The 26,964-nt window shown below is 42.3% G+C and overlaps 1 protein-coding gene across 1 annotated transcript in view; it reads right to left on the reverse strand.

Moving 5' to 3' along the window:
• The window catches only part of NSMCE1 (NSE1 component of SMC5/6 complex), a 39,306-nt gene extending 19,831 nt beyond the window's left edge, over nucleotides 1-19,475 (reverse strand). Inside the window, exons 1-2 of the mRNA XM_028110036.2 lie at nucleotides 19,334-19,475; nucleotides 7,110-7,256 (exon numbers count right to left, since the gene is read on the reverse strand). Coding sequence (XP_027965837.2) covers nucleotides 7,110-7,256; nucleotides 19,334-19,373 — 187 coding nt within the window. The 5' untranslated portion in view covers nucleotides 19,374-19,475. The remainder of the gene's footprint in view (nucleotides 1-7,109; nucleotides 7,257-19,333) is intronic.
• Nucleotides 19,476-26,964: the final 7,489 nt, after the last annotated feature.

Raw genomic sequence — 26,964 nt, forward strand, 5'->3', positions numbered from 1 at the left:
GATGTCCATCGACAGATGAATGGATAAAGAAGATGTGGTATGTATACACAATGGAATATTATGCAGGCATCCAAAGGAATGAGATCTTGCCATTTGCAACGACATGGATGGAACTGGAGGGTGTTAGGCTGAGTGAAATAAGTCAATCAGAGAAAGACATGTATCATATGACCTCACTGATATGAGGAATTCTTAATCTCAGGAAATAAACTGAAGGTTACTGGAGTGGTGGGGGTGGGAGGGATGGGGTGGCTGGGTGATAGACATTGGGGAGGGTATGTGCTATGGTGAGCGCTGTGAAGTGTGCAAGACTGTTGAATCACAGGTCTGTACTTCTGAAACAAATAATGCCACATATGTTAAGAAAAAAGAAAAAGAAGAAGATAGCAGGAGGGGAAGAATGAAGGGGAGTAAGTCGGAGGGGGAGACGAACCATGAGAGACAATGGACTCTGAAAAACAAACTGAGGGTTCTAGAGGGGAGGGGGGTGGGGGGATGGGTTAGCCTCGTGATGGGTATTAAAGAGGGGACGTTCTGCGTGGAGCACTGGGTGTTATGCACAAACAATGAATCATGGAACACTACATCAAAAACTAATGATGTAATGTAGGGTGATTAACATAACAATAAAAAATTTTTTAAAAAATAGGGATGCCTGGGTGGCTCAGTTGCTAAGCGTCTGCCTTCAGCTCAGGTCATGATCTCAGGGTCCTGGGATTGAGTCCCACATCGGGCTCCTTGTTCAGTGAGGAGCCTGCTTCTCCTTCTGCCTGCCACTCCCCCTGCTTGTGCTCGTTCATGCTCTATTTCTGACAAATAAATAAATAAAATCTTTTTAAAATCATAATTAAATTAAATAAGGGGTATCCAATTATTCCAGCATCCTATTTTGAAAAGATTATCTCCATTGAATTGCCTTTACATTTCTGTCAAAACTTAGCTGTCCCTCTGTGTGTGGCTTATTTCTAGACTCTCTGCTCTATTCCACTGATCTATGAGTTTATCTTTATGCCAATACCACACTGTCTTGATAGGGTAACTATATCATACGTCTTAAGATCAGGTTACTCTTAATTAACTTTAATAACTCAGTGTTAATCCTCCAAGTCTGATTGTCTTTTTCAAAATATGTTTAGTTTTTCTAGGTCCTTTACCCTTCCATGTGAATTTCAGAGTCAGTCTGTCAGTTTCTACAAAAAGCCCTGCTGGGATTTGATTGGGATTCAGTTGAATCTTTGGATCAATTTGAGAACAGATATCTTAACCATATTGAGTTTTCCAGCCCATGAGCATGGTATGTCTCTCCATTTATTTAGATCTTCTTTGACCTCTCTCAGCAATATTTTGTATATTTCAGTGGATAGGGCTTACAAAGTTTTATCACATTTATTTCTAAGTATTTCATATTTTTGATGCTATTATGAACAGTGCTTTTTAAAATTTCAATTTCTGATGATTCACTCTGAGCATACAGAAATACAATGGATTTCTGGAAATTGATCTTGTATCCTGCCACTTTACTAAACCCACTTACTAGTTCTAGTAGATTTTTGAAGATCCATCAGATTTTCTACATAGATGATCATGTCTTTCAATAGACAGTTCTACTTTTTCCTTTCCAACCTGAATGGCTTTTACTTTTTTTCTTGCCTAAGTGCACTGGCTAGAACAGAAATGATTAGAATGGACATTCCTGTCTTGCTCCTGATATTAGGGTAAAGTATTCAGTCTTCACAGTGAAGTATGTTAGCTGTAGGCTTTACACAGACCCTCTCTATTGGGTTAAAGAATCTCCCTTCTTTTGTTACTTTGCTGAGGGATTTTATTGAGAATAGATGTAGTTGTTGAGTCCTCTCTCCTGCTCTAAGCCCCAAGGCCCTGTAAATCTGCTTCTCCCCTTGATCCTTAGCATCTCTACTTCCCTGTATGAATTTCTGTTGCATCATGCCAGGATAGAGATCAGATTTTGTCAAATGCTTTTTCTGCACTACTAAGATGACCATATGGGTTTTTCTTTTTTAGTTAATATGGTAAACTACATGGATTGATTTTCAAATATTAAACCAACCCTGCATTCTTGGTCTAAACACCACTTTGGTCATATTATATCATCCTTTCCATATATTGCTGGATTTCATTTGCTAAAATAGTGTTTAGAATTTTAGCATCTATATTCACGAAGGATGTTAGTCTTTAGATTTCTCTCCTTGCAATGTCCTTGCCTGGTTTTGATATCGGGATAATGCAGGCCTCAAAGAATGAGTTGGGAAGTGTCCCCTCTTCTCAATTTTCTGGAGGAGTGGGTAGAACCATTAGCACTTCTTCCTCCAACTCTTGGTAGAACTCCCCAGCAAAGCCACTGTGTACCTGCAGTGGGTACTATCCTCCACCCTGTGAACATCAGGCACTGATTCTCTTTTTTTTTTTCTTTAAATTTTTTATTGTTATGTTAATCACCATACATTACATCATTCGTTTTTGATGCAGTGTTCCATGATTCATTGTTTGTGCATAACACCCAGTGCTCCACGCAGAACGTGCCCTCTTTAATACCCATCACCAGGCTAACCCATCCCCCCACCCCCCTCCGCTCTAGAACCCTCAGTTTGTTTTTCAGAGTCCATCATCTCTCATGGTTCGTCTCCCCCTCCGATTTACCCCCTTCATTCTTCCCCTCCTGCTATCTTTTTTTTTCCTTAACATATGTTGCATTATTTGTTTCAGAGGTACAGATCTGTGATCCAACAGTCTTGCACACTTCACAGCGCTCACCGTAGCACATACCCTCCCCACTGTCTATCACCCAGCCACCCCATCCCTCCCACCCCCAACCACTCCAGTAACACTCAGTTTGTTTCCTGAGATTAAGAATTCTTCATATCAGAGGCACTGATTCTCTCTTAATCCTTTCAACTGCATCTTTGCCTGGCCTCGGGCAGCTCCCTGTGTATCTGCTCTTCGCTGGATCCCTGCCAGGGAGTAGGGGGAGGCGGCCGACTCCACCTCTCCGAGCACCTCTTCTGCTCTGACCTGCAAATGCTTCTGTCTCCTTGAGCTCTCATCCGCCATCCCCTCAGCTCAGACAGTCTATTTAGCTCTGCCTGGGTTTCCCCTGCACCATGGCCTGAAAACGCTTAGGACAGTGAGCTGAGGCAATTATAGTGCTGATTCTGTTTTTGCCTGCAGTATAAAAAACATATTTGGAAAAAAAAAAAAGATACTTGGTTGTCATCCCTGGTTCCTGGCACAGAACTCCTAAAACCCTTGGAATTTCCTGAGTGACAAGGGTGACAGAAGTGTTTCGTTCTCATGAGGCAACTCTTGGTAGGTCCCTAAAGAACTTCAGGATTGGGGGTTGGTTGCCAGAAAGACCAAGCCTTGATTAGAAGCTTGGAACTTTCAGCCCCATCCCCAACTCTGGGAAGGACAGGGGGACTACATACGGAGTTAATCACCCGTGGACAATGATTTAATCAATCACGCATGTGTAATGAAAGCTCCAAAAAAACCCCAAATGATGGCATTTGGAGATCCACTAGGATGATGAACACATCAAGGTACTGGGAGGATGGAGCACCCAGAAAGTGTGCCACCCCTGCCTATGCATCTCTCCCCTTTGGCTGTTCCTGAGCTCTATCCTTCATAATAGACTAGCAATGTAAGTCAAGGGTTTTCCTGAGTTCTGTGAGCCATTCTAGCAAATTACTGAACCTGAGGGGTAGGCCAGAAAACGTGATGTATAGCTGGTCGATCGGAAGTACTAGAGGCCCAGACTTGAGACTGGCATCTGAAGTGGGGGCAGCCTGGTGGAGCCGAACCCCTTTAACTGTGGGATCTGAAGCTAACTCCAGGTAAACAGTGTCAGAACTGAGCTGAATTACTGGACATCCACTCAGTGTCCAGGGAACTGGAGAGGAAGTACTAGAAAAGACAACAGTGGGGGGAAAAACCTTCACTGCATGTCCCTCAAGGAGTCACTATCCTTCACTGACTGATGTCCACTGTTTCATCTCTTTTTGTTTCAGAAAGGAAGGTAGATTGGTCCCTGTTACTCTGTCTTGGTCAAAAGTGGAAATCCTCAAATGCAAGTCTCCTTAATCATCACTCCCCTGGCTTCCTGTACCTACTTCCATCAAGGGAGGCTTATACTAGAATCATAGGATTCTGTGTCTGCATGATTCATGAAACCCAAGGCGAAGCAAAAGTTTTGGCTCAGTGTCACCAGTCACCAGTCCCCAGCACAGGGGCCTGGCCCCCAAGACGCCCCCAAGAGGTGCCGGATGACCGCACACACGTTCACACACTCCAGCTCACAACCTCAGGTGCCCTCCGAGAGCCCACAGGCCCTCAGTGCCACGCAGAAAGCCCAGGCCCACGGCTTTATGCCAGCGCATCACAACAAAACCTCAACTCTCACTAGCCCAGAGAACTGGGGAATTTGCTTCCAGTTTCATGATAGTAAGAAGAGTTGGAACCAGAGCCCAGAATAGGAAGTGTGTTTGGCAAGCCGGACAAAAAACCATGGGAAACTGCAATCAGAATAACCCACAGATTCAATTACTCCTCTGTTTCATAATTATCTTAGAAGCTGAATACGTTTCCAGTTGGTAAAAGGGGACTTTCCTGGGCATCTCTTCCAAAGACAGATTAATAATGTTGGGTCTTGTAAGTATTTACTTAATTTGAGATCATTTCTTTCCATCACTTCTCGTTTTAAAGTCTCTAAAATAACAATAATGCTTAAGAAAAGCCTTTTTTTTAATGAAGGGCAGGGGAAAACAAACTCCATCTCTATCCTCATTACCCTAACCATAACTGTATCTTGATATCTTAATGCATAGATACGGCACATAAAGTGGGAAGAATAAATTAATTCCTAGATATATTTCTACAGGACTTTCCTAAATTAGGTCATAACAACTTTAAAGGTCAAACAAAGGCAAAAACACTTTCATTCTTAGTACTAAGGCACCATGTGGCTCCCTGCAGTGAGCTACGGAAACTTCCCCATTAGCATTAAAGCCCACATTTAGGACTTACATGAGAAACTGAAGGGGGGAGGAATGAACTGTCATGAAGATAAAAGACTAAGAAAAACATTCTTAGGCCCTTCACTGGAGCATTCCGAGGGGGAGGCTGAAAACCCTGTTGTGCTTTTTAAGGAACAAGGGCAGCTAGCTTGGCAGGTGTAATACGCCTTTCCCATAAAGGAGGCCCTTACCAAAGACCTCTATCCACCCCAGTGCATGCAAGTAGAGCAGTTATGTTTTCACCAGAAGGACGGTTTTCTAGCATAGCACTAATTATGTCCCTTTTCTGTTTCAAGCCCTTCCAGATGTCTTCACTGTCCCCAGAATTAAGCACAAAAGAAACCCCATTACTCTGGTGTACATACGGTGGGTTCTTCCTGATCTGTAAGCCCACACACCATAAGGACACATCTGTTCCCACATATCATATGTTCCTATCTGGGGTTTCCCAAAGTATGTCAGGTGTAGGTCAACGAAGTTTGGATACACGGGATGAAACAAGGTTCAAGAGGTTTCCTTACTGTAGGATTCCCGCAAGCATTTCATTTAGCATCCCCCAGCAAGCTCCCGGCATTTTACGTGGGATACCTCAAGGGGCCAGTCCCTCCCAACCTGCCTCTGCCCTAGCACACACCCTCTCGTCTCCCTTCTGCACATGTCTCTGCACCTGCCGCCTCACCCGTGCTGCTCCCACCCACCCTTCACCTCTCTCCGATGCGGCTTCCGCCTCCGCCACGCGGCAGACAGCACTCCCCCACACGCGGCCCCTCTTCTCATGGGCCTTCACCTGTAAACCTGGCGCCCCACACACACCTGTCCTCACTCCTCCTGGCTGGCTCACCCCTATGTGCTTTCCCCTCTTCTTTTGAAAACTGAAAACACAGAAAGACAAAAGCACAGAATATAAACAAACACCCATATTCCCATTCATCGGAAGTGACGATCATCAGACTACACCACGAATGCCTTATTCGCTTCAGATCTTTTCTTTAATAAAAGAACAAAATATGATAAAGATGACAGTATCCTCTGATTTCTCGCAAGCACCTCACAAGTGTCTTACATATCCTTCTGGTCCACTCTTATTTTTTTTTACATGCAGATGTTTGTATTCATGAACAGCAAAAATCGTTAGGTTGGGGCGCCTGGGTGGCTCAGTCGGTTAAGCGTCTGCCTTCAGCCCCGGTCACGATCCCAGGGTCCTGGGATCGAGCCCCGTGTCAGGCTCCCTGCTTCGCAGGGAGTCTGCTTCTCCCTCTCCCTCTGCCCCTCCCCATCACGTGCTCGCTCGCTCACTCTCTCTCAAATAAATTCTTTAAAAAACATTAAGTTTTACAAAAAGCTTAACACAGTGACATCATACAGTAAGTATAATTTATCCACTTTCTTTGTCACTCAACAGGCTCTACCCATACTGACACTCAACTCAACCCGAGCTACCAATACCAATTTTACTGACCTGCCAGCATTGATCCTGTTGCTTGTACTGCACTGCCAACTTAGCCGGGCCCAGTCTCTGAATGCTTCGTGTGTCTTATCTTACCTCCTGTCTCAGCAACCACTGAGAAGATGCTCCAAACGCACACGGCCGGCCCAGGGCGGCACTAACTCCGGGTCTGCCTGAGTCCCAGGCTACGCTCTGACCCACTGTGCTCAGCCACCCTCTTACCATTGACTGCCAAATGAGCACCTTCCAAGGGGCCAGGCACTTTGTATGCATCTTGTCTCTTAATCCTCTGAACCCCCCTGTGGTGTCAAGGACGATGAATTGTCCTCATTAGAGAGATAAAGAAACTCAGGCTGGAGAAGATGCTGGAGCCTTGGTGTGAGCCCCAACTAGATGGCTTCAAAGTCCAAATTCCTATCCCCTGGGCTAAGTGTCAGATTTACGTAAAAAAATAAAAAGTATAAATAAAAGTCAAAGATAAGATGTGAAACGGGCTAGTGTGAGACTGTGTGAGAGACCTGAAGGCCCCGGTGAGGTGTACTGCTTGGCCGGCTCTATGGTTTTATACCCGTGTCTCTAGTCCCCAATCACATGGTTCCGGGGCATCCTGGGACCCGGGAGACAATACTCACGGTCATGGACCCGATAGCAGTGCTTCTGCAGGCGCCGAACGTCCCACTCCTCCAGCACTCCGTGAGTCATCAACAACTGGAGGAATCGCCGGTGGACGTCAGTCATGACACCTGCCCTTCTAGTACCACCCTGCGGGTGTGAAGGAGCTAAGAAAAGAAGGAAATGAAACCCAGTCACCTCTGGGCTCTCGGAAAGCCAAGTTCTGTGTTGTATACTAACTGACATTCACAAGTAGACATTTGTTGTAGTTCTCAAACTCAAGTGCATCCTGCCAAATGTCCCTAAATGAAAAGGACACGGGTCTGGGGCAAGCCGACGAGTACCAGCAGGTGGGGAGAAGCGTGGGTTCTGGAGCCAGCCAGAGTGCCTGGACCCGGCCTGCTCTACCACCTAAGTGAGTGAAATTGGGCAACCTAACCTCCGTGTGCTTCAGTCTCTGATCTATGAGACGAACGATAGCAACGGCCTCCATGGAATTACTCCATTCAGTGAGTTAATACACAATAAAAGCCGGGTAACAGGATAAACACTGCATAAGCGTTAGCTCTATTTACTCCTAGACAATTCTGGGTCTGAAACTTGGTTCAGCCACTTATTGGATCTATGGCCTTGGATAAAGTCAGCTGTGGCCCCATTTTCTCACACTCTACTTAGAACGGCATTCACCGCCTAAAGAACTGCTAGTAAGCACTTACCCAGTACTAGTTTCCTTCTCATCTCCCAAACCACTAATGAAACAACTGTCACTGTGGGGTGCTTTTTCAATCTCTTGCTCTCTACTAAAACGTTATCTTTCCACAAACCGCAGAGATCACAGCTGATAAAAGCATTACACAAGTCCCGATCAAACAGCCTGCTCTCGCCACGGAGAGGTGGCACGGTGCGGAGGCAAAGAGCGTGGCTTTAGAAATCGGCAGGTGGTGTTGAGACAAGTGTTTGCCAGACCCACCTGAGCTTGAGAGTCATCGAACCTGCACACAAAAAATACAGATTCCTGGGCCCCGTTCCTGGAGGTTCGGACCACCAAGGGGCCTGGAATTCTGAGGGTTTAACATTCACTTCAGGCAATGCCATGATCTGACAAGAAATTCGCTGTTCCCTTAGGCAAATACAGCACAAAAATATTTCAGCTAATGAGCTTCATTTTCCTCGGCCTCAGTCTTTTCAGCTATAAAATGGGGATAACAAAAAACTATCTTTAAGACAGAAGATGCCATTTAAATGAGATATGACTACCAGAGGTTTGCCAAGGAGCTGGCACGTAGGAGAGACACAAAAAGGTTAGTTGCTGCTCAGTTGTTTTTTTTTTTAAACAGCACATCAACTGGACCTCAGGGGTGGGAAGATGCAGGAGCTCAGGACCAGTTTCTCAGACTGCCTGCTAGGTATCCTTGAGAACACCTCAGCGATAACTCAACCTCAACAGGTCCTAAGTTGGGCTCATCTCCTCCTTCCCCCATCCTCAACCTTTTTCTTTGCCTGAGTCCTCTTCACGAATCTTCCGGTTTGGGGGGGGCGGTAGGGGGGCGGTCCACGCAGTCATACAAACCACAGGCCCGAGCATCCAACTCTGATTCTCCTCCCCTTCGCCCGCAGATCCAGCCAGTCACTATGTCCTGCCAAAGTTTATTTCCTATCACTAGGATCAGCAACATTAAATCCAACGGCAAATTAAATCCAAAAAAAGTTAAAGAAAGTGAATAATAAAGAGCAGAAAACAATGAAATTAATATACATTTGAGATCCACAAAACCAAAATTATTCCTTGAAAAAAACATACTAAAAGCAACCAACCTCTGACAAGATTTTCCAAGAGAGAGAAGACTGACAAATAAACACTATTTGGAATGAAAAAGGGGATCGCTTCTCAGCCTTTTGGCTAAGATCAAGTGTGGAATGAAAAACGGGAACTGAGGATACAAACATATTTTAAAAAAAAGGACATAAACAACCTAACAATAATCTGAAGTTGTAAATATATGCAAAGTTATAGGAAATCCATTCAAAACCAACTAAAGAATTATCTGAAAACCAACAAGTTTTATAACCATTGAAGACATTCTGTGGGAAGTCCATCTCCCCACAAAGAAAACTTCAGATCTGGATGGATTTATCAAGAAGCCCTACCAAACATTCTGGAAGCAAGTGATTTCAAATGTCACAAAACTACCCCAGGGCCTGCAAAAGAGCAAACCCTCCCCAAATCATCTGATAAGGCTGACATAAGTTGGGCATTAAAACCTAACCGAGGCTTCAAAACAAAGGAAATAAAAAGGTCAGTATCTTTCAGAAACACAGCTGCAATGGTCTGGAGCAAAACATTAATTGAAACTTAGCACATAGAAAGGATTCTACATGGTGACCAATTGGGTTTATCCCCTCAACGGTATAAGATGTGATAATCAATTGAATGTCATAGCTCAATAATATCTCAATAAAGTCAGTGGGAGTCACCACATCAACAGAATACAGAAGAAAAAGCCTATAATCATCTTAATAGATTCAGAAACTATGACTGATTAAATAGTCACGAGGGAGGCGGAGCAAGATGGCGGAGGAGTAGGAGACCTGGATTATGTCTCGTCTCAGGAATCCAGCTGGATAGGGATCAAACCATTCTGAACACCTACAAACTCAACAGGAGATCGAACAAAAGAATAGCAACAACTCTCTGAACAGAAAAGCGACCACTTACTGGAAGGTAGGACGTGCGGAGAAGTGAATCCGAGGCGATATTCGGGAGGATAGACGGCGGGGGAGGGGGCCTCCGCCGGCCGCTTCTGGCAAGTGCCTAGAGCCCCGGAGCACAAAATCAGAATTTTAGAAGTCGGCTCCGCTGAGGGACGTCGCTCCAGTGGCAGAGCTGGGGGTGGAACCCTCACGGGACAGTGTGGTCTCAGGACCCTCGGGGTCACAGAAAGACCGGGGGTGCCTGAGTGCGGCAAGCTCCCAGGTATCGGAGCGGGAAAGCTGGCTGCAGAGACGGAGCAGAGGCGCGGGCTCTCAGCTCGGGGTTGCCATAAACTGTGATCCGCGGCCCAGTCGGGCCAATATTCCTCCAGCAGGGACCCAACAAGCAGCAGAGCCGGGGAGACTCCCCTTCCTCCCCTGGGAGGAGCGGCGCAAGAACGCACCACAGGGATCTGCTGGGTTTGGAGACTCCACACGGGGTCGGGTGCCAGAGATAGCAACGCTCGGTCACAGGCCGGGTGAGCACGGAGTGCGGCCAGACACCGGGCACACGGGAGTGATTGACTGCTTTTCTCTGGGGGCGCGCTGAGGAATGGGGCCCCGAGTTCTCGGCTCCTCCGGACAGAGATTGGGAGGCCACCATTTTCACTCTCATCCTCCAAAGCTGTACCGACAGCTTGCAGGGAACAAAAGCTGCTGAGGGCAAACCTGAGCAAACCCGAGCAGATTGCTTAGTCCAGACTGGCAAGGGCGGGGCAATTCCGCCTCCGGCAAAGACATTTGGGAACCACGGCAACAAGCCCCTCCCCCAGAAGATCAGCACGAACAGCCAGCAAGCCAAGACCAAGTTTACTGATCAAGGAGAATGGGAGAACTCCAGCGCTAGGGGAATACTGCACAGAGAATTCATGGCTTTTTTACCATGATTCATTAGTTTTTCAAAGTTAATTATTTTAACTGTTTTTCTTTAATTTTTCTTTTGCCCTTTTACAAATAAGATCTTATCAATCCCTTTTATAAAAAAAATTTATTTTTCATTTTTAGAGTCATATTCTATCCCTTCATAGTAGTTACCCTTATTTTTGGCATATGTATATGTTGTTCTCGCTTTAAAATTTTGACAATTTTTTCTAACAGATCAAAATATACCCTAAATCACTAGTGTATGGCTTTGTTCTAGTCTCCTGCCTGATCACATTCTCTCCCTTTTTTTTTAAATCTTCTTTTTTCAAACAACTTATCAATTCCTTTTAAAAATCTTTTATAATTTTCATCTTTACAGTCATCTTCCATCCCTTCAATGTATCAACCCTTATTTTGTACATATATGTCTTTCTTTCTTAAATTTTAGGAGGCACTTTCTTCTAACTGGCCAAAATACACCCAAAATCTAGTGTGTGGCACTGATCCATGCACCAGCCTGATCATATTTGATCATATTCTGTTTTCTTTTCTTTTGTTCTGTTTTTGTTTGCATTGATCTTTTTCTTTTTCTTTTTTTTTCCTCTTTCTTTTTTCTTTCATTCCCTTTCTTTTCCCCTGGTTTCTGGTCTTTTCTGATTGGTTTAGAGTATATTTGCTGGGGACGTTGCTAACCTGTTAGCATTTTGTTCTCTCATTCATCTATTCTCCTCTGGACAAAGTGACAAGACGAAAAAAATCACCTCAACAAAAAGAACAAGAAATAGTACCGTCTGCCAGGGACCTACTCAATACAGACATGAGTGCGATGTCGGACCTAGAGTTCAGAATCATGACTTTAAAGATACTAGCTGGGCTTGAAAAAAGCATGGAAGTTATTAGAGAAACCGTTCCTGGAGAAATAAAAACTAAAATCTAACCAAATCGAAATCAAAAAGGCTATTAATGAGGTGCAATCAAAACTGGGGACACTAACTGCTAGGATAAATGAGACAGAAGAGAGAATCAGCAATATAGAAGACCAAATGATGGAAAATAAAGAAGCTGAGAAAAAGAGAGATAAACAACTACTGGATCACGAGGGCAGAATTCGAGAGATAAGCGATACAGTAAGACGAAACAACATTAGAATAATTGGGAGCCCAGAAGAAGAAGAAAGAGAGAGAGGGGCAGAAGGTATATTGGAGCAAATTATAGCAGAGAACTTCCCTAATGTGGGGAAGGAAACAGGCATCAAAATCCAGGAGGCACAGAGAACCCCTCTCAAAATCAGTAAAAATACGTCAACACCCCGACATCTAATAGTAAAACTCACGAGTCTCAGAGACAAAGAGAAAATCTTGAAAGCAGCTCGGGAGAAGAGATATGTAACCTATAATGGTAGAAACATTAGACTGGCAACAGACCTATCCACAGAGACCTGGCAGGCCAGAAAGGACTGGCAAGATATCTTCAGAGCACTAAACGAGAAAAATATGCAGCCAAGAATACTATATCCAGCTAGGCTGTCATTGAAAATGGAGAGATAAAAAGCTTCCAGGACAAACAAAAACTAAAGGAATTTGCAAACACGAAACCAGCCCTCCAAGAAATATTGAAAGGGGTCCTCTAAGCAAAGAGAGAGCCTAAAAGCAGCATAGACCAGAAAGGAACACAGACAATATACAGTAACAGTCACCTTACAGGCAATACAATGGCACAAAATTCGTATCTTTCAATAGTTACCCTGAATGTAAATGGGCTAAATGCCCCAATAAAAAGACACAGGCTATCAGATTGGATTAAAAAACAAGACCCATCCATAGGCTGTCTGCAAGAGACTCATTTTAGACCCAAAGACACCCCCAGATTGAAAGTGAGGGGGTGGAGAACCATTTACCATGCTCATGGACACCAAAAGAAAGCTGGGGTGGCAATCCTTATATCAAACAGATTAGATTTTAAAACAAAGCCTGTAATAAGAGATGAGGAAGGACACTATATCCTACTTAAAGGGTCTATCCAACAAGAAGATCTAACAATTGTAAATATCTATGCCCCGAACTTGGGAGCAGCCAATTATATAAGGCAATTAATAACAAAAGCAAAGAAACACATTGACAATACAGTAAGAGTGGGGGACTTTAACACCCCCCTGACTGAAATGCACAGATCATCTAAGCAAAAGGTCAACAAGGAAATAAAGACTTTCAATGACACACTGGACCAAATGGACTTCACAGACATATTCAGAACATTCCATCCCAAAGCAACAGAATACACATTCTTCTCTAGTGCCCATGGAACATTCTCCAGAATTGATCACATGCTAGGTCACAAAACAGGCCTCAACCAGTACCAAAAGACTGGGATTATTCCCTGCATATTTCAGACCACAGTGCTTTGAAACTAAGACTCAATCACAAGAGGAAAGTCAGAAAGAACTCAAATACATGGAGGCTAAAGAGCATCCTACTAAAGAATGAATGCGTCAACCAGGAAATTAAAGAAGAATTAAAAAAAATTCATGGAAACCAATGAAAATGAAAACACAACTGTTCAAAATCTTTGGGATACAGCAAAGGCAGTCCTGAGAGGAAAGTATATAGCAATACAAGCCTTTCTCAAGAAACAAGAAAGGTCTCAAATACACAACCTAACTCTACACCTAAAGGAGCTAGAGAAAATACAGCAAATAAAGCCTAAACTCAGCAGGAGAAGAGAAATAATAAAGATCAGAGCAGAAACCAAAAGAACAGTAGAACAGATCAACGAAACTAGGAGCTGGTTCTTTGAAAGAATTAACAAGATTGATAAACCCCTGGCCAGACTTATCCAAAAGAAAAATGACCCAAATCAACATAATCATGAATGAAAGGGGAGAGATCACAACCAACACCAAAGAAATACAAACAATTATAAGAACATATTATGAGGAACTGTATGCCAGCAAAGTAGATAACCTGGAAGAAATGGATACATTTCTAGAGCTGTATCAACTACCAAAATTGAACCAGGAAGAAATAGGAAACCTGAACAGACCTATAACCACTAAGGAAATGGAAGCAGTCATCAAAAATCTCCCCACAAACAAAAGCCCAGGGCCAGATGGCTTCCCAGGGGTATTGTACCAAACATTTCAAGAAGAATTAATACCTATTCTCCTGAAACTGTTCCAAAAAATAGAAATGGAAGGAAAACTTCCAAACTCATTTTATGAGGCCACCATTACCTTGATCCCAAAACCAGACAAGGACCCCATCAAAAAGGAGAATTACAGACCAATATCCTTGATGAACATGGATGCAAAAATTCTCACCAAAATACTAGCCAATAGGATCCAACAGTACATTAAAAGGGATTATTCACCATGACCAAGTGGGATTTATCCCTGGGCTGCAAGTTTGGTTCAACATCTGCAAATCAATCAACGTGATACAATATATAAACAAAAGAAAGAACCAGAATCATATGATCCTCTCAGTAGATGCAGAAAAAGCATTTGACAAAGTACAGCATCCTTTCTTAATCAAAACTCTTCAGAGTATAGGGATAGAGGGTACATACCTCAATATCATAAAAGCCATCTATGAAAAACCTACAGCAAGTATCATTCTTGATGGGGAAAAGCTGAGAGCTTTCCCCCTAAGGTCAGGAACGCGGCAGGGATGTCCACTATCACCACTGCTATTCAACATAGTATTAGAAGTCCTTGCCACAGCAATCAGACAACAAAAAGAAATCAAAGGCATCCAAATCGGCAAAGAGGAAGTCAAATTCTCACTCTTTGCAGATGATATGATACTTTATGTGGAAAACCCAAAAGACTCCACCCCAAAACTGCTAGAACTCATACAGGAATTCAGTCAAGTGGCAGGATATAAAATCCAGAGGCAAAGGATCTGTACTCAGAAAACTATAAAATACTCATGAAAGAAATTGAAGAAGACACAAAGAAATGGAAAAACGTTCCATGCTCATGGATTGGAACAAACATTGTGAAGATGTCAATGCTACCTAGAGCGATCTACACCATTCAATGCAATCCCCATCAAAATACCATCCACTTTTTTCAAAGAAATGGAACAAATAATCCTAAAATTCGTATGGAACCAGAAGAGACCCCGAATAGCCAGAGGAATGTTGAAAAGGAAAAGCAAAGCTGGCGGCATCACAATTCCAGACTTCCAGCTCTATTACAAAGCTGTCATCATCAAGACAGTATGGTATTGGCATAAAAACAGACACATCAATCAATGGAACAGAATCGAGAGCCCAGAAATGGACCCTCAACTCTATGGTCAACTGTTCTTTGACAAAGCAGGAAAGAATGTCCAATGGAAAAAAGACAGTCTCTTCAACAAATGGTGTTGGGAAAATTGGACAGCCACATGCAGAAGAATGAAACTGGACCATTTCCTTACACCACACACAAAAGTAGACTCCCAAATGGTTGAAAGACCTAAATGTGAGACAGGAGTGCATCACAATCCTAAAGGAGAACACAGGCAGCAACCTCTTCCTCAGCCGCAGCAACTTCTTCCCAGAAACATCGCCAAAGGCAAGGGAAGCAAGGGCAAAAATGAACTATTGGGATTTCATCAAGATAAAAAGTTTTCACACAGCAAAAGAAACAGTCCACAAAACCAAAAGACAACCGACAGAATGGGAGAAAATATTTGCAAATGACATATCAGAGAAAGGCCTAGTATCCAAAATCTATAAAGAACTTACCAAACTCAACACCCAAAGAACAAATGATCCAATCAAGAAATGGGCAGAAGACATGAACAGATATTTTTCCAAAGAAGACATCCAAATGGCCAACAGACACATGACAAAGGGCTCGACATCACTTGGCATCAGGGAAATCCGAATCAAAACCTCAATGAGATACCATCTCACACCAGTCAGAATGGCTACAATTAACAAGTCAGGAAACGACAGATGTTGGCGGGGATGTGGAGAAAGGGGAACCCTCTTACACTGTTGGTGGGAATGCAAGCTGGTGCAGCCACTCTGGAAAACAGTATGGAGGTTCCTCAAAAAGTTGAAAATAGAGCTACCATACGATCCAGCAATTGCACTACTGGGTATTTACCACAAATGTAGGGACCCGAAGGGGTACGTGCACCCCAATGCTTATAGCAGCAATGTCCACAATAGCCAACCTCTGAAAAGAGCCAAGATGTCCATCTACAGATGAACGGATAAAGAAGAAGTGGTATATATACACAATGGAATATTATGCAGCCATCCAAAGGAATGAGATCTTGCCATTTGCAATGACATGGATGGAACTGGAGGGTGTTACGCTGAGCGAAATAAGTCAATCAGAGAAAGACATGTATCATATGACCTCACTGATATGAGGAATTCTTAATCTCAGGAAATAAACTGAGTGTTGCTGGAGTGGTGGGGGGTGGGAGGAATGGGGTGGCTGGGTGATAGACATTGGGGAGGGTATGTGCTATGGTGAGCGCTGTGAATTGTGCAAGACTGTTGAATCACAGATCTGTACCTCTGAAACAAATAATGCAATATGTTAAGTAAAAAAAAAAAGAAGAAGATAGCAGGAGGGGAAGAATGAAGGGGAGTAAATCGGAGGGGGAGATGAACCATGAGAGACGATGGACTCTGAAAAACAAACTGAGGGTTCTAGAGGGGAGGTGGGTAGGAGGATGGGTTAGCCTGGTGATGGGTATAAAGAGGGCACGTTCTGTGTGGAGCACTGGGTATTATGCACAAACAATGAATCATGGAACACTACACCAAAAACTAATGATGTAATGTATGGTGATTAAGATAACAATAAAAAATATCTAAATTCAACAGTCACTCATACTAAATACTTGGGAGTTAAAAGAAACTTCCTTTATCTACTAATGTTATCTACAAAAACATAATACTTAAGGAAGGAATACTGAAAGCAATCACTTTCAAATCCACATTGATCCAGTGCAACTGAACCCACGTGATTCCGATCAAAATCCCAACAGGCTGTGTGTGTCTGCATGTGTTTTGACATGATTCAAAAATTTACATGGAACACATAAAGGCAAAACAGCAAAGCTATTCTGGGAAAAGATGAAGACAGGAGGACTCGTCCTACCAGGTAGCGACTTATTTTAAAGCTACAGTAATGAATAATGTATGAAAATATTATAACATGGACCAATTAAGACCAGCAGTACAGAACAGAGAACCCAGACACAGAAACGCACACAGATATGGATACATGACATGTTGGAGAAACAGAACACCAGATCAAAGCAAGCTTTTCAATAAAAGGTGCCAGAACAATGGATTACCCTTATGTGAAAAAAACAGAGAACTCAACCTTCACCTCACACTATGCACAGAAAATCTTTTTGAGGAGTAAGGTCATAAGAAAGAAAACACTATAAAACTTTGGGCAACAATACAGAACATTCTTTATGAGCCAAAGGCAGGGAAGGATTTCTTTAAAAGATACGATAATAACAATAATAATAATAGATACAAAAAGTACAAACCATAAAGGAATACACCAATAAATCCAACTTTGTTAAAATTAAGAACCTCTGTTCACCCAAAATACTTGAGAGTGGGAGAGAGAGAGAGAGGAGACAAGCTACAAACTGGAAAGCATCTGAAACACACTGAAGCCACGGAAGATTCATACTCAGAATATGTGATGAAGTCCTACAAATCAGTAAGGGGAAGACAAGTGCGTGAGAAAAATGAGCAACAGAAATTTTCAAAGAGGATGCACAAATGATTAATAAATATATTAAAAGCTGCTCAGTCTTGATGTCATCAGGCAAATGAGTATTCAAACCACAGTGACCAATGTCTTATTCATCACCAGATAGGCAAAAGTTCTGAATAATGGCCTAGGCTAAAACTCATCCACTGCTGGTGGAGTGTAAACTCTTATGAACCACCTCAGACAGTTCGATATTACTGGCAAATTTGGGTATCCCCAGAAAGCCACTCTTCAGTATACAATTTAGAGAAACTTTTCTACATCTGCCCCAGGAAATATGTTTATAAATGCACCATGTGGTAGCAAAAATCTGGCAAGTATCCATGACAATCAGTTGAGGAATGCCTGCATAAAGCATTTATAATCAAACCGTGGAATTTGAAATAGCAAGGAAGCAATGAAGGTGATGTAGAGCTACTCACATCATATATGTAATGTTATGCAAAAATAAAGGCACATAAATATATATATGAGGATCCTATATAAAATTCAAAACCTAGCGAAACCATACATGGCAGTCGTTACAGATACACAGTAAACCACAAAGAAAAATAGGGAACGGAACACAATACTCGGGGCAGTGGTCATCTTTGGTGAGGGGAAGAAAGGATTTAGCAGGGGCTTTCAGGATATGATAATGTTCTATTTCTTAACTTGATGGTGAGTATATGGGTGTTTTATTTTTATCCTTCCAACTTACATTGCAAACATTTTTACAGAAATGTTACCTATCATGATTAAAAAGAGGAAATAATGTAAATATGTTACACAACAGCCAAAATAAATGTTAGTAAGAAGGACCAACTATAACAGCATAGAAGGCTATACAATTTGGGGGAAAGGAGAAGAAAATAGATGCAGATAGGCCTGTTTATACACAGAAGGCAGTTGTCTGAAGAGGGACTGGGTAGCAGAGGTTAATCATGGTTAACTGCCTACCCAAATAATTAAAAAACGGAAATGTCTGTGCAATAAGCAGATCTCAACCGTCACCATTTGAGCCATGTGCGAGGCATAAGTTGAGTGCTTTCCTATGGTCTCAATCCATCCTCACCCGAGGACGGAAGCATTACTGACCCCATTTTACAGATGAGGAAACAGAGACCGAAGGCACAAGGCGATGTACAGAATTAGTGATGGACACGGAGGTGGCAAAACAAATGCAGAGTTCAGGAACTGTAGCACCCCCTGTCCAGGTAAGCGAGATACAGGAGGCAACAATTCAATCACGATCCCTTGCCTGCAGGGATCCCTTACCTACAATTCTCAAATCTAAAAAAGGTCTTAAAACCCAATCTTTTAAGCTTGAAAACCTGATCTGACCTAAGCTGAGGCTATTTCTGGCCGTTCTTTAGCTCTTTTGGTGTAAATATGCACATATTTAGCTGTGAAAATACTCATGTATTTGATTACAAAAAGCTGCCCCAGACCCCAATGAAGGTATGACATAACATCGAATATATGCATCATATTCCTTTCGAAAATCCGAAAAAATGGGAATTCTGAGCACGCCTCGCCTCGGGGCTTTAAAATACGAGGCTGTGGACTTGTATAAAGTAAGGATTCCTGTAACACGGCAGCACAAGCACAGAACGCGGCGGGTAACCGAGAGGAGGTCCGCGAAGGCCTTATTTTCCGTATTCGGTTCAGGCAGAATTCTGTATTTTGCTTTTGTCACCTAATATTAGGATCAAACCGACTTTTGCACCTATTACTACGATTTAACAACGTCTGTGTGTCGGGGGCACTAGGTTCCAGCCTACTGGCCTTCCAGGCCCTCTCTGGGCCCGTTTCCTCATCAGGAAATGAGGAGCCCCAAGCCCCCGGGCCCCCAGCGCCACACTCCGGCACAGACACGGGCCGACCCCGGGGCCTGACCCCCACCTTCCGTCCTCCGTCGCCTCTCTGCACGGCCCTCTTCCATCCCCCGCAGCCTCGCGGCCCGGCGCCCGGATTTCCCACCGCGGTACCCAGGTGCAGCCCCCACTGCGGCTGGCCAAGACAGAAAGGCGAGCGCGGCTCCTCCTTCGGGGCGGGACGAACGCGGGCTCGTCGTTCCAATTGGTGGATGTCGCCCATTCGTCCCTCCTACAGGGTAACGCACTTCCTGCCCTCCCGTTCCCCCTTTCAGCTGCCGTAGTGCCAAGGAGCCCGTGGGGTAGGTGGGGAGTTACGCGCTTCTCCCGCCGCTTTCCGTACCTTACGGGGAGGATCTGCGGCTTGTCGCCGTCCACCGCAGTGGCGCCCCGCGACCAAAGAGGTGGAAGGGCAGGCATGCAGCGGGACCCTACCCCCCCAGTAGCCGCGGCTCCGCGGACACAAGCCAGTGCCCTATCCCGGGCCTCAGTTTCCCCATCTGTACAACAGACACTGTGGCCTCGAGGTCAGCGATGAGGGCTCTTGTTGTCATATAGCTTGCGGAGAATCTTGGCTCTGCGACTTACTAGTTGCCAGATCTTGGGTGAGTCATTGAGCTGCGCTGAGCCTCAGTTTCTTCATCTCTTACATGGGAATGATAATAGTCCTCGTGGAATAGGGTGGTCATGAGGTTTAAAAGAAAAAACGCACACTTGGAAGTGCTGATTAAATGTCAGCTACTGCCTTACCTAGGGATTGCTAGGAGAAGCAAATGAAGTTATTAATAGAAGTGAATGGACTGTTGGAGGACATCCTTTGACAAACGCTTGCATCCCAGTGCCTGATCTGGGAGCTGGGGATGCAGTCTAGCAGGGAAACAGGTAGCTAATTCTAGTACAGCAGAAAGTGCAAGTATCTATATCTCTGTGATGATAGCTTCAAATCCCTACTTGGCCGGTTACACTCCTGTGATCTTGGACAACTTCTCAACCTCTCTGGATATCAGTTTCCCGGTGGGCTGAGTGAAAAAAGCAGTAGCATGTGGTAGTTAAGAGCTTGAGCTTGGGAGCTGGACCCTCTGGATTTGAATGCTGGTTCTTAAACTCAGTATGTCTGAGACCCAGGACAAAATCCTGAAGGTCTCCACCTCAGTTTGCTCATCCATAAGGCAGGGATAATACTAGCACATTGTTGATAGGATTGCTGTGAGATCAAATGAGTTAATACATGCAAAGCTCTTAGAGTATCTGGCACATAGTAAGGTCTCAATAAGTGTGAGTTATCTTTACTAATAAAGTACTTTATAAAATGGCTTGGGGGCAGTCAAAGAGAAGAACAGCTCTAAGGAGACCATCTATGTTTTGTTTGTCCTGCATAGTTTTGTAAAATTTTGAATTTATTATCAATATTTAAAGCTGAGGCATTTCACATAAAACCCTAGGGTATCTGGCAGCTCTTGAAATATGGGGCAGTCTGGCCACAATAGACCAGCATTCCCCTATGGCAGCCCCTGTTTAAAGCTTCATAGAGATTATGCCGCTTTGTGATGATGTGTGCTTTCTGGGGGTGTAGAGAAATAAAAACAGGGGCCCATGAATGGAAAATACTGGGAACACTGACATTTCATGATCAAATGGCCAAGAAAGGAGGTAGAAAGAAAGAGATTCAAGACCAAGTGGTACCAGAGGCAAAGAGGAGGGAGAGACTATTGGGTGGTAGGGTGTGGTCTGAATTGTCAGTGCTCTGGAGAGGTCAAGAAAAACGTGCGCTGATTTAGAATGTGATGGCCATTAAGAGCCCATAGAAACAGGAGGAAGCTAGATCTGTCTCCAAGAGAAGTGAATGTATGGAAGCTGAAGGAATGGAGAGGGGATGCTGACTACTTCTAGGAACGGTGTTTTGGGAAGGGGAGACATGAAGACAAGAGCAGAGGGAATAATCAATAGAATAAAGACAGGAGAGAATGGGTTCAAGGGCACACAGAGACAGAATTACTCTTACCCTAGAAAGGAAGAAAGACATTTCTGAAACAGGAGGAAAAGAGGTAAAAATGGATGGATAAATTTCACCTCTGATGTTTTCTGCTTTCTCCATAAAGTAGCAAACTCTGATTCTGCTAAGCAAAGGAGCTGGGAGATGCTTGGGGATTTGAGGAGAATCAAAGGTTTGGAACAGATGCCAAAGGGAATGCAAAAGTGAGGTTCCAGCTAAGGTTGAAACCATAAATGTGCAGAGAGGATAGTCACTCCTGATCCCTGGGCAATCTCCCATCCCCATACCAGGGGCCTCAGAGAAGAAGCTCTGTGTGGACTCATACTGGGGTGGGTCTTAGCTAAACAAATGCAGCTGGCCCTAGAAGTCAAAGCAACTGGAGAGTGTTGGTGGGAGGGTCTTTGAAGTCATCCACTGCAGTATGGGCAGGTAGACACAGGAGGAAGGAAGAGTGCTGAGAAGTTAGCATGGAGGGGGACAGCAACCAGAGGTCCCAGTGAGGTAGATTACCAGGTGACAGTCCTGCCTCAACATGCCTCCACCCTCAGAAGACAGCCCATTCTCTAGTTGGCTCAGTGAGTATTTATGAGGACCTTCAGTGTGCCAGACATTGAGTGGTTTGCTACAGGACAACTCTGCCAGTTCAAATATTCTGAAAGTTGGCCGTGAAAGGTACAGAAGCTCCGTGGACATAAATTCACTTTCCATAAGGCAGGTGGCTGAGACTCTGGCTAGAGAGGAAGCTTGGGGGCCAAATCATAGGCTAAGGGGGTCAGTCTTTTTACCTGAAGACCATAGAAGCTATTGGGGAGGAAGTGATGAGATCAGGTTTGTATTTTAGAAAAAGAACATCAGCACATCTGATCTTTTCAAAACATACTTTGGAACATTTACAGAAATTGACTGTGTACCGGCCACAAAGGAAGTCTCAATAAATTCCAAAGAATCTATAGACCACATTCACGAACCAGTGAAGTAAAATGAAGACTCAAAAACACAACCAGAAAGAAACCCAAACCACTTCTAGACCTTAAACTAGTAACTGAAAATGCTTCTGAGGAGAGGGTCCTGAAGACAGGATGATCTTTTTTTTATCATGTACTACTATTACTTATGAAAAAATAAAATTAAACATGATAAGCATATTTGAATTTTATTTCTTTAGCCGGGAATTCATTTATATTAGTTTTTATACCTGAGTGTATGTTGAAAGATTTTATAACATTTTTAAGAGAAAAAGAACATATATTTGGAAACTGAAAAATACATACATGTTAAAAAGAAAACTAATATGGAAATTACAAAATATTTAGAAATGAATGACCAAAAAAACCCCAATATAATGAAACGTGGGATCCAACTAAAACAATAATTAGAGGAGGATTTATAGCCTTAAGTGTACTTAATACAAAACAAGAAAAAAATTTAAGTGTTCAATGTAAGAGTTAGATAAATAACTAAATAACCCAGAGAAAACAGAAAGAAGGAAATAATAAAGCAAGAGGCAGATGTGAGTAAAACAAAAAAGAAAATTAAATTGATTGTGGAAACGAGAAACTGCTGTTCTATTAAAGACTAATACAACAGACAAGCTTCTTGTAAGAGTTATCGAAGCAATATTATAAATGGCTAAAGAGAGTGTAAAAATTTAGAAAGCATGGGTATACTATGAACAACTTTATGCCAACACATTTGAAAATCTAGATAAAAGGGGCAATTTTTGACAAAAATACAAATTACAAAATTTTGCCCTAGAAGAGAAGTAGACCAATAATCATCATTGAACTTGAAAAGGCAATGGATCTGTTCCAACTCATAAAATGCCCAGGCTAAGATAGTTTTACTAGAGTGATACACATGCACACAAATGCAAAAAAACAAAAAACAAAAAAACAAACTATATTATGCAAACTGCACCAGAATATGGACAAGATGGAGAAATCTATCCAAATATTCTGTGAGGCTAGTCTAATCTTGATACCAAAACAAGAACAGCAGAATTAAAGAAAATGTCAGGTCCATGTATATTATAACAATGTATGCAAAAATTGAGTCTCTTAGTATCTCAAAAGACAATCTCTTTATGATGAGTGATGTTGAGCATCTTTTCATGTATCTGTTGGCCATCTGGAAGCCTTCTTTAGAAAAATGTCTGTTCAGGTCCTCTGCCCATTTTTAATTGGATTTTGGATTATTTGTCTTGTTTGGTGTTGAATTGTATAAGTTCATCATATATTTTGGATACTAATCAGGGAGAATGCAAATCAAAAACCACTAGGTATCACCTTACACCTGTCAGTATGGCTAAAATTAAAAAGACAAGAAATAACAAGTGTTGGCGAGGATGTGGAGAAAAAGGAACCCTTGTGCACTGTTGGTGGGAATGCAAACTGGTGCAGCCACTATGGAAAACAGTGTGGAGATTCCTAAAAAAATTAAAAATAGAAATAGCATATGATCCAATAATTCCATTACTGGGTATTTACCCAAAGAAAACAAAAGCACTAATTCAAAAAGATATATGCATCCCTATGTTTATTGCAATATTATTTGCAATAGCCAAGATATGGAAGCAACCTAAACATTTATCAATAGACAAATGGATAAAGAAGCCATAATGTATATGTATATATGAATATGAATATTATGCAGCCATAAAAAAAGATGAGCTCTTGCCATTTGCAACAACATGGATAGACCTAGAGGCTATTATTCTAAGTGAAATAAGTCTGACTGAGGAAGACAAATACCATATGATCTCACTCATATGTGGAATCTAAATAAACAAATGAATAAATGAACAAAATGAAAAGCAGAATCAGACCTATAAATATAGAGAACAAACTGATGGTTGCCGGAGGGAAAGGGGAGGGGCAAAGTATGTGAAAGGAAGTGGGAAACACAGGCTTCCAGTAATGGAATGAATAAGTCACGGGAAGAAAAGGCACAGCATAGGGAATATAAATAATGCTGCATAGTGACCAATGGTAGCCACACTTGTGAGCACAACGTAACATACAGAGATGTTAAATCACAATGTTCTACACCTGAAACTAATGTAACATTGTGTGTCAACAATACTCTAATTAAAAAAAAAAAAGTTAAAAAAAATAGACTGTCTCTTCCAGAAGAGGAAATTCGAACGACTAAAAAAAAGTGTGGAAAGATGCCCAACCTTACTATTAGTTGGAAATACAAACAACAAAAAGATGCCAATTTTCCCCCATAAAAAAGATAATGCACCCCTATGCATATCTGGTGGAGTTGTAAATATTACAGCTGCTCTGGAGAGCAATTTGGTGTCATGGCAATTGAAAAAGCTCATCTGGCAATTCCACTTCTAGGACTTTAACTAGAGAAAATCTCCCTTGTGCTCTTGAGAGGTTTGCTCAACAGGGTTGCCAACAGAGGAAACAATGAGAACATCCTAACTACCCATTAACAAGGAAATGAAAAGGCAAAATGTTCATGAGGGATGGATGATCATGTAGCATTAAGAGGGATGAATTCACTCACAGGTATCTATATGGATGAGTCTTAAAAGCATAGAGTGAAGTGGGGAAAAAAAACAAGAGGCAAAGATGATTCATCTTCCGGTTACTCTGTGTGTAAAATTGGCGAAATGCAAAACGGCAAATTGTATATTTCCAGTAGATGAATCTATGCACATAAAAGTATCTTCTTATTAAGGATTGGAAACACTATCACAAAACTGACACTAGGAGACCTCTAGGAAAGGGAAAAGGGGGTGGGATGGGCATAAAGAAGTCTTGATCTCTCTCTCTCTCCCTCTCTCTCTCCCTCTGTCTCTCATGAATAAATAAATAAAATCTTTAAAAAAAAAAAAGAAGTCTTGAGGCTTATCTGCAATGTGTGAATTTTAAAACAAAATAACAAAAGTATATATTAATACAGTGTTTGTCTAATTTTCCAATACAGGCAAATATGCCTAAATGCTAACAGTGGCTAATGCTGAACGCTGGGAAAATGGATGGCTGTCACTGTTCACTTTCACTATTCTGTATTTAAAAACAATTTCTAATAGGAAGAGTGAACATATGAAAAGGAATGAAGAATATATTTTTGGTTTTTCTAGAAGTACCCAGCCATCAATGGAAAGGGGGAGAGGCGAGATTGGGTTTCACCAGAGCCCAGGTCACACCCTTTCCACTTTTCCACGATGGTCCTTTTTCTCATCTATATACTCACATATCTTTTGGATTCATTACCTTTTAGGATGGATCCCATGGAGGTGATGAGTATGAGCTAGTGGGGCTGAAAGGGAAAGTGATTCCCCTCCATTCATCCTTCATCTTGGAGGGTTGGTGACAGGCCCCAAAGGTCAATTTTAAAAACGATTCCTGCTTAAAGTCCAGGAAGACCCAGACACGGGACTGAGAAATATGCCCACTGCCAGAGGCGGTGTAGACTGTTCAATCTTTCTAAAGGGCAATTTGGCTGTGCTCATCCAGAGTGAACCCATATCATGTTCTTTGGCCTTGTAATTCCACTTCTGGGAATCCATCTGAGGAAATAATGAGAAACACACACAAAGGTTAATGGACAAAAAAAAAAAAGTGCGTCAGAGCCTTAATTTTATCAGGGAAAAATGGCAACAACTTGAATGTCTCAGAGGAGCTAAAGAAAGGAATGATCAGAATAAATAAAAATGCTACAGAATGTTATGTAGCCTAAAAATCATGTTTTCAAAACATAGTTGAGGTCAGGAAAAAAAGCCGTAATGCAGAGTATTTTAAGAGAGAGAGAAAACTAGAAGAATACATGTACGAAAATATTATCAGTGACTATCCCTGATTGGGGGGATTATAGGTAAATTTTTTTCTTGTCGCTTTCTTATATTTTTCAAATTTCTCCAAAAGCATTTTTTTATTTCATAATCCTAAATGAAGTCTGTGATCATAAAGATTTTTGGTATAATAATATTGATACTATGTACAGTTAGGAGATCGTTAGTCATATATATCCAGCGTCTGAGATTGTTTTATGTGAGTGAATGTTCTGTATAACTAGATTATCCCTTTGAGCATGAGCATTTAAAAAACTTTTTCTATTTTCTGTACCAATAGTTCTAAAATACACACTTATCTGCCACCGTGAGCAAACAATGACTTTTTGTGATGAGTACAGGGACATCTTTGAGGACAATTACTACGCTTTTATGCCTTTACACAAAGTACCCCGACTAATGAGGGTTGTTAGTTGTAAAAATGAAAAGCTCATGCTTGGGCACCTGGGTGGCTCAGTCGGTTAGGCGTCTGCCTTTGGCTCAGGTCATGATTTCAGGGTCCTGGGATGGAGCCCCGCATCAGGCTCCCTGCTCAGCAGGGAATCTGCTTGTCCTTTTCTCTCTGCTCCTCCCCCTGCTCTCTCTCTCTCTCAAATAAATAAATGAAATCTAAACAAAACAAACAAACAAACAAAAAAACTCATGCTTTTCCACCTGCTTCCCTCTGTCAAGCCACCAACAGCCCTACTCTCTTCTTATAATGCCCCTTAGCCTAAGCAAACAAATGCCCACTGTTGTTAGAAAAGTGGCCATAAATAAATAAATAAAGATAAATATCAGTAAAGTGCACAAGTTTTAGTATGTAGGATTTGTTTTTCCTTTTTGGGACCTGTTTTGTTCTCAGCAATTTTCTAAAGAG

The sequence above is a fragment of the Eumetopias jubatus genome, unplaced genomic scaffold (assembly GCF_037043125.1).
Source record: "Eumetopias jubatus isolate StellerSeaLion01/CBP00866 unplaced genomic scaffold, mEumJub1_p1.0 scaffold_12, whole genome shotgun sequence".
NCBI lineage: Eukaryota > Metazoa > Chordata > Mammalia > Carnivora > Otariidae > Eumetopias > Eumetopias jubatus.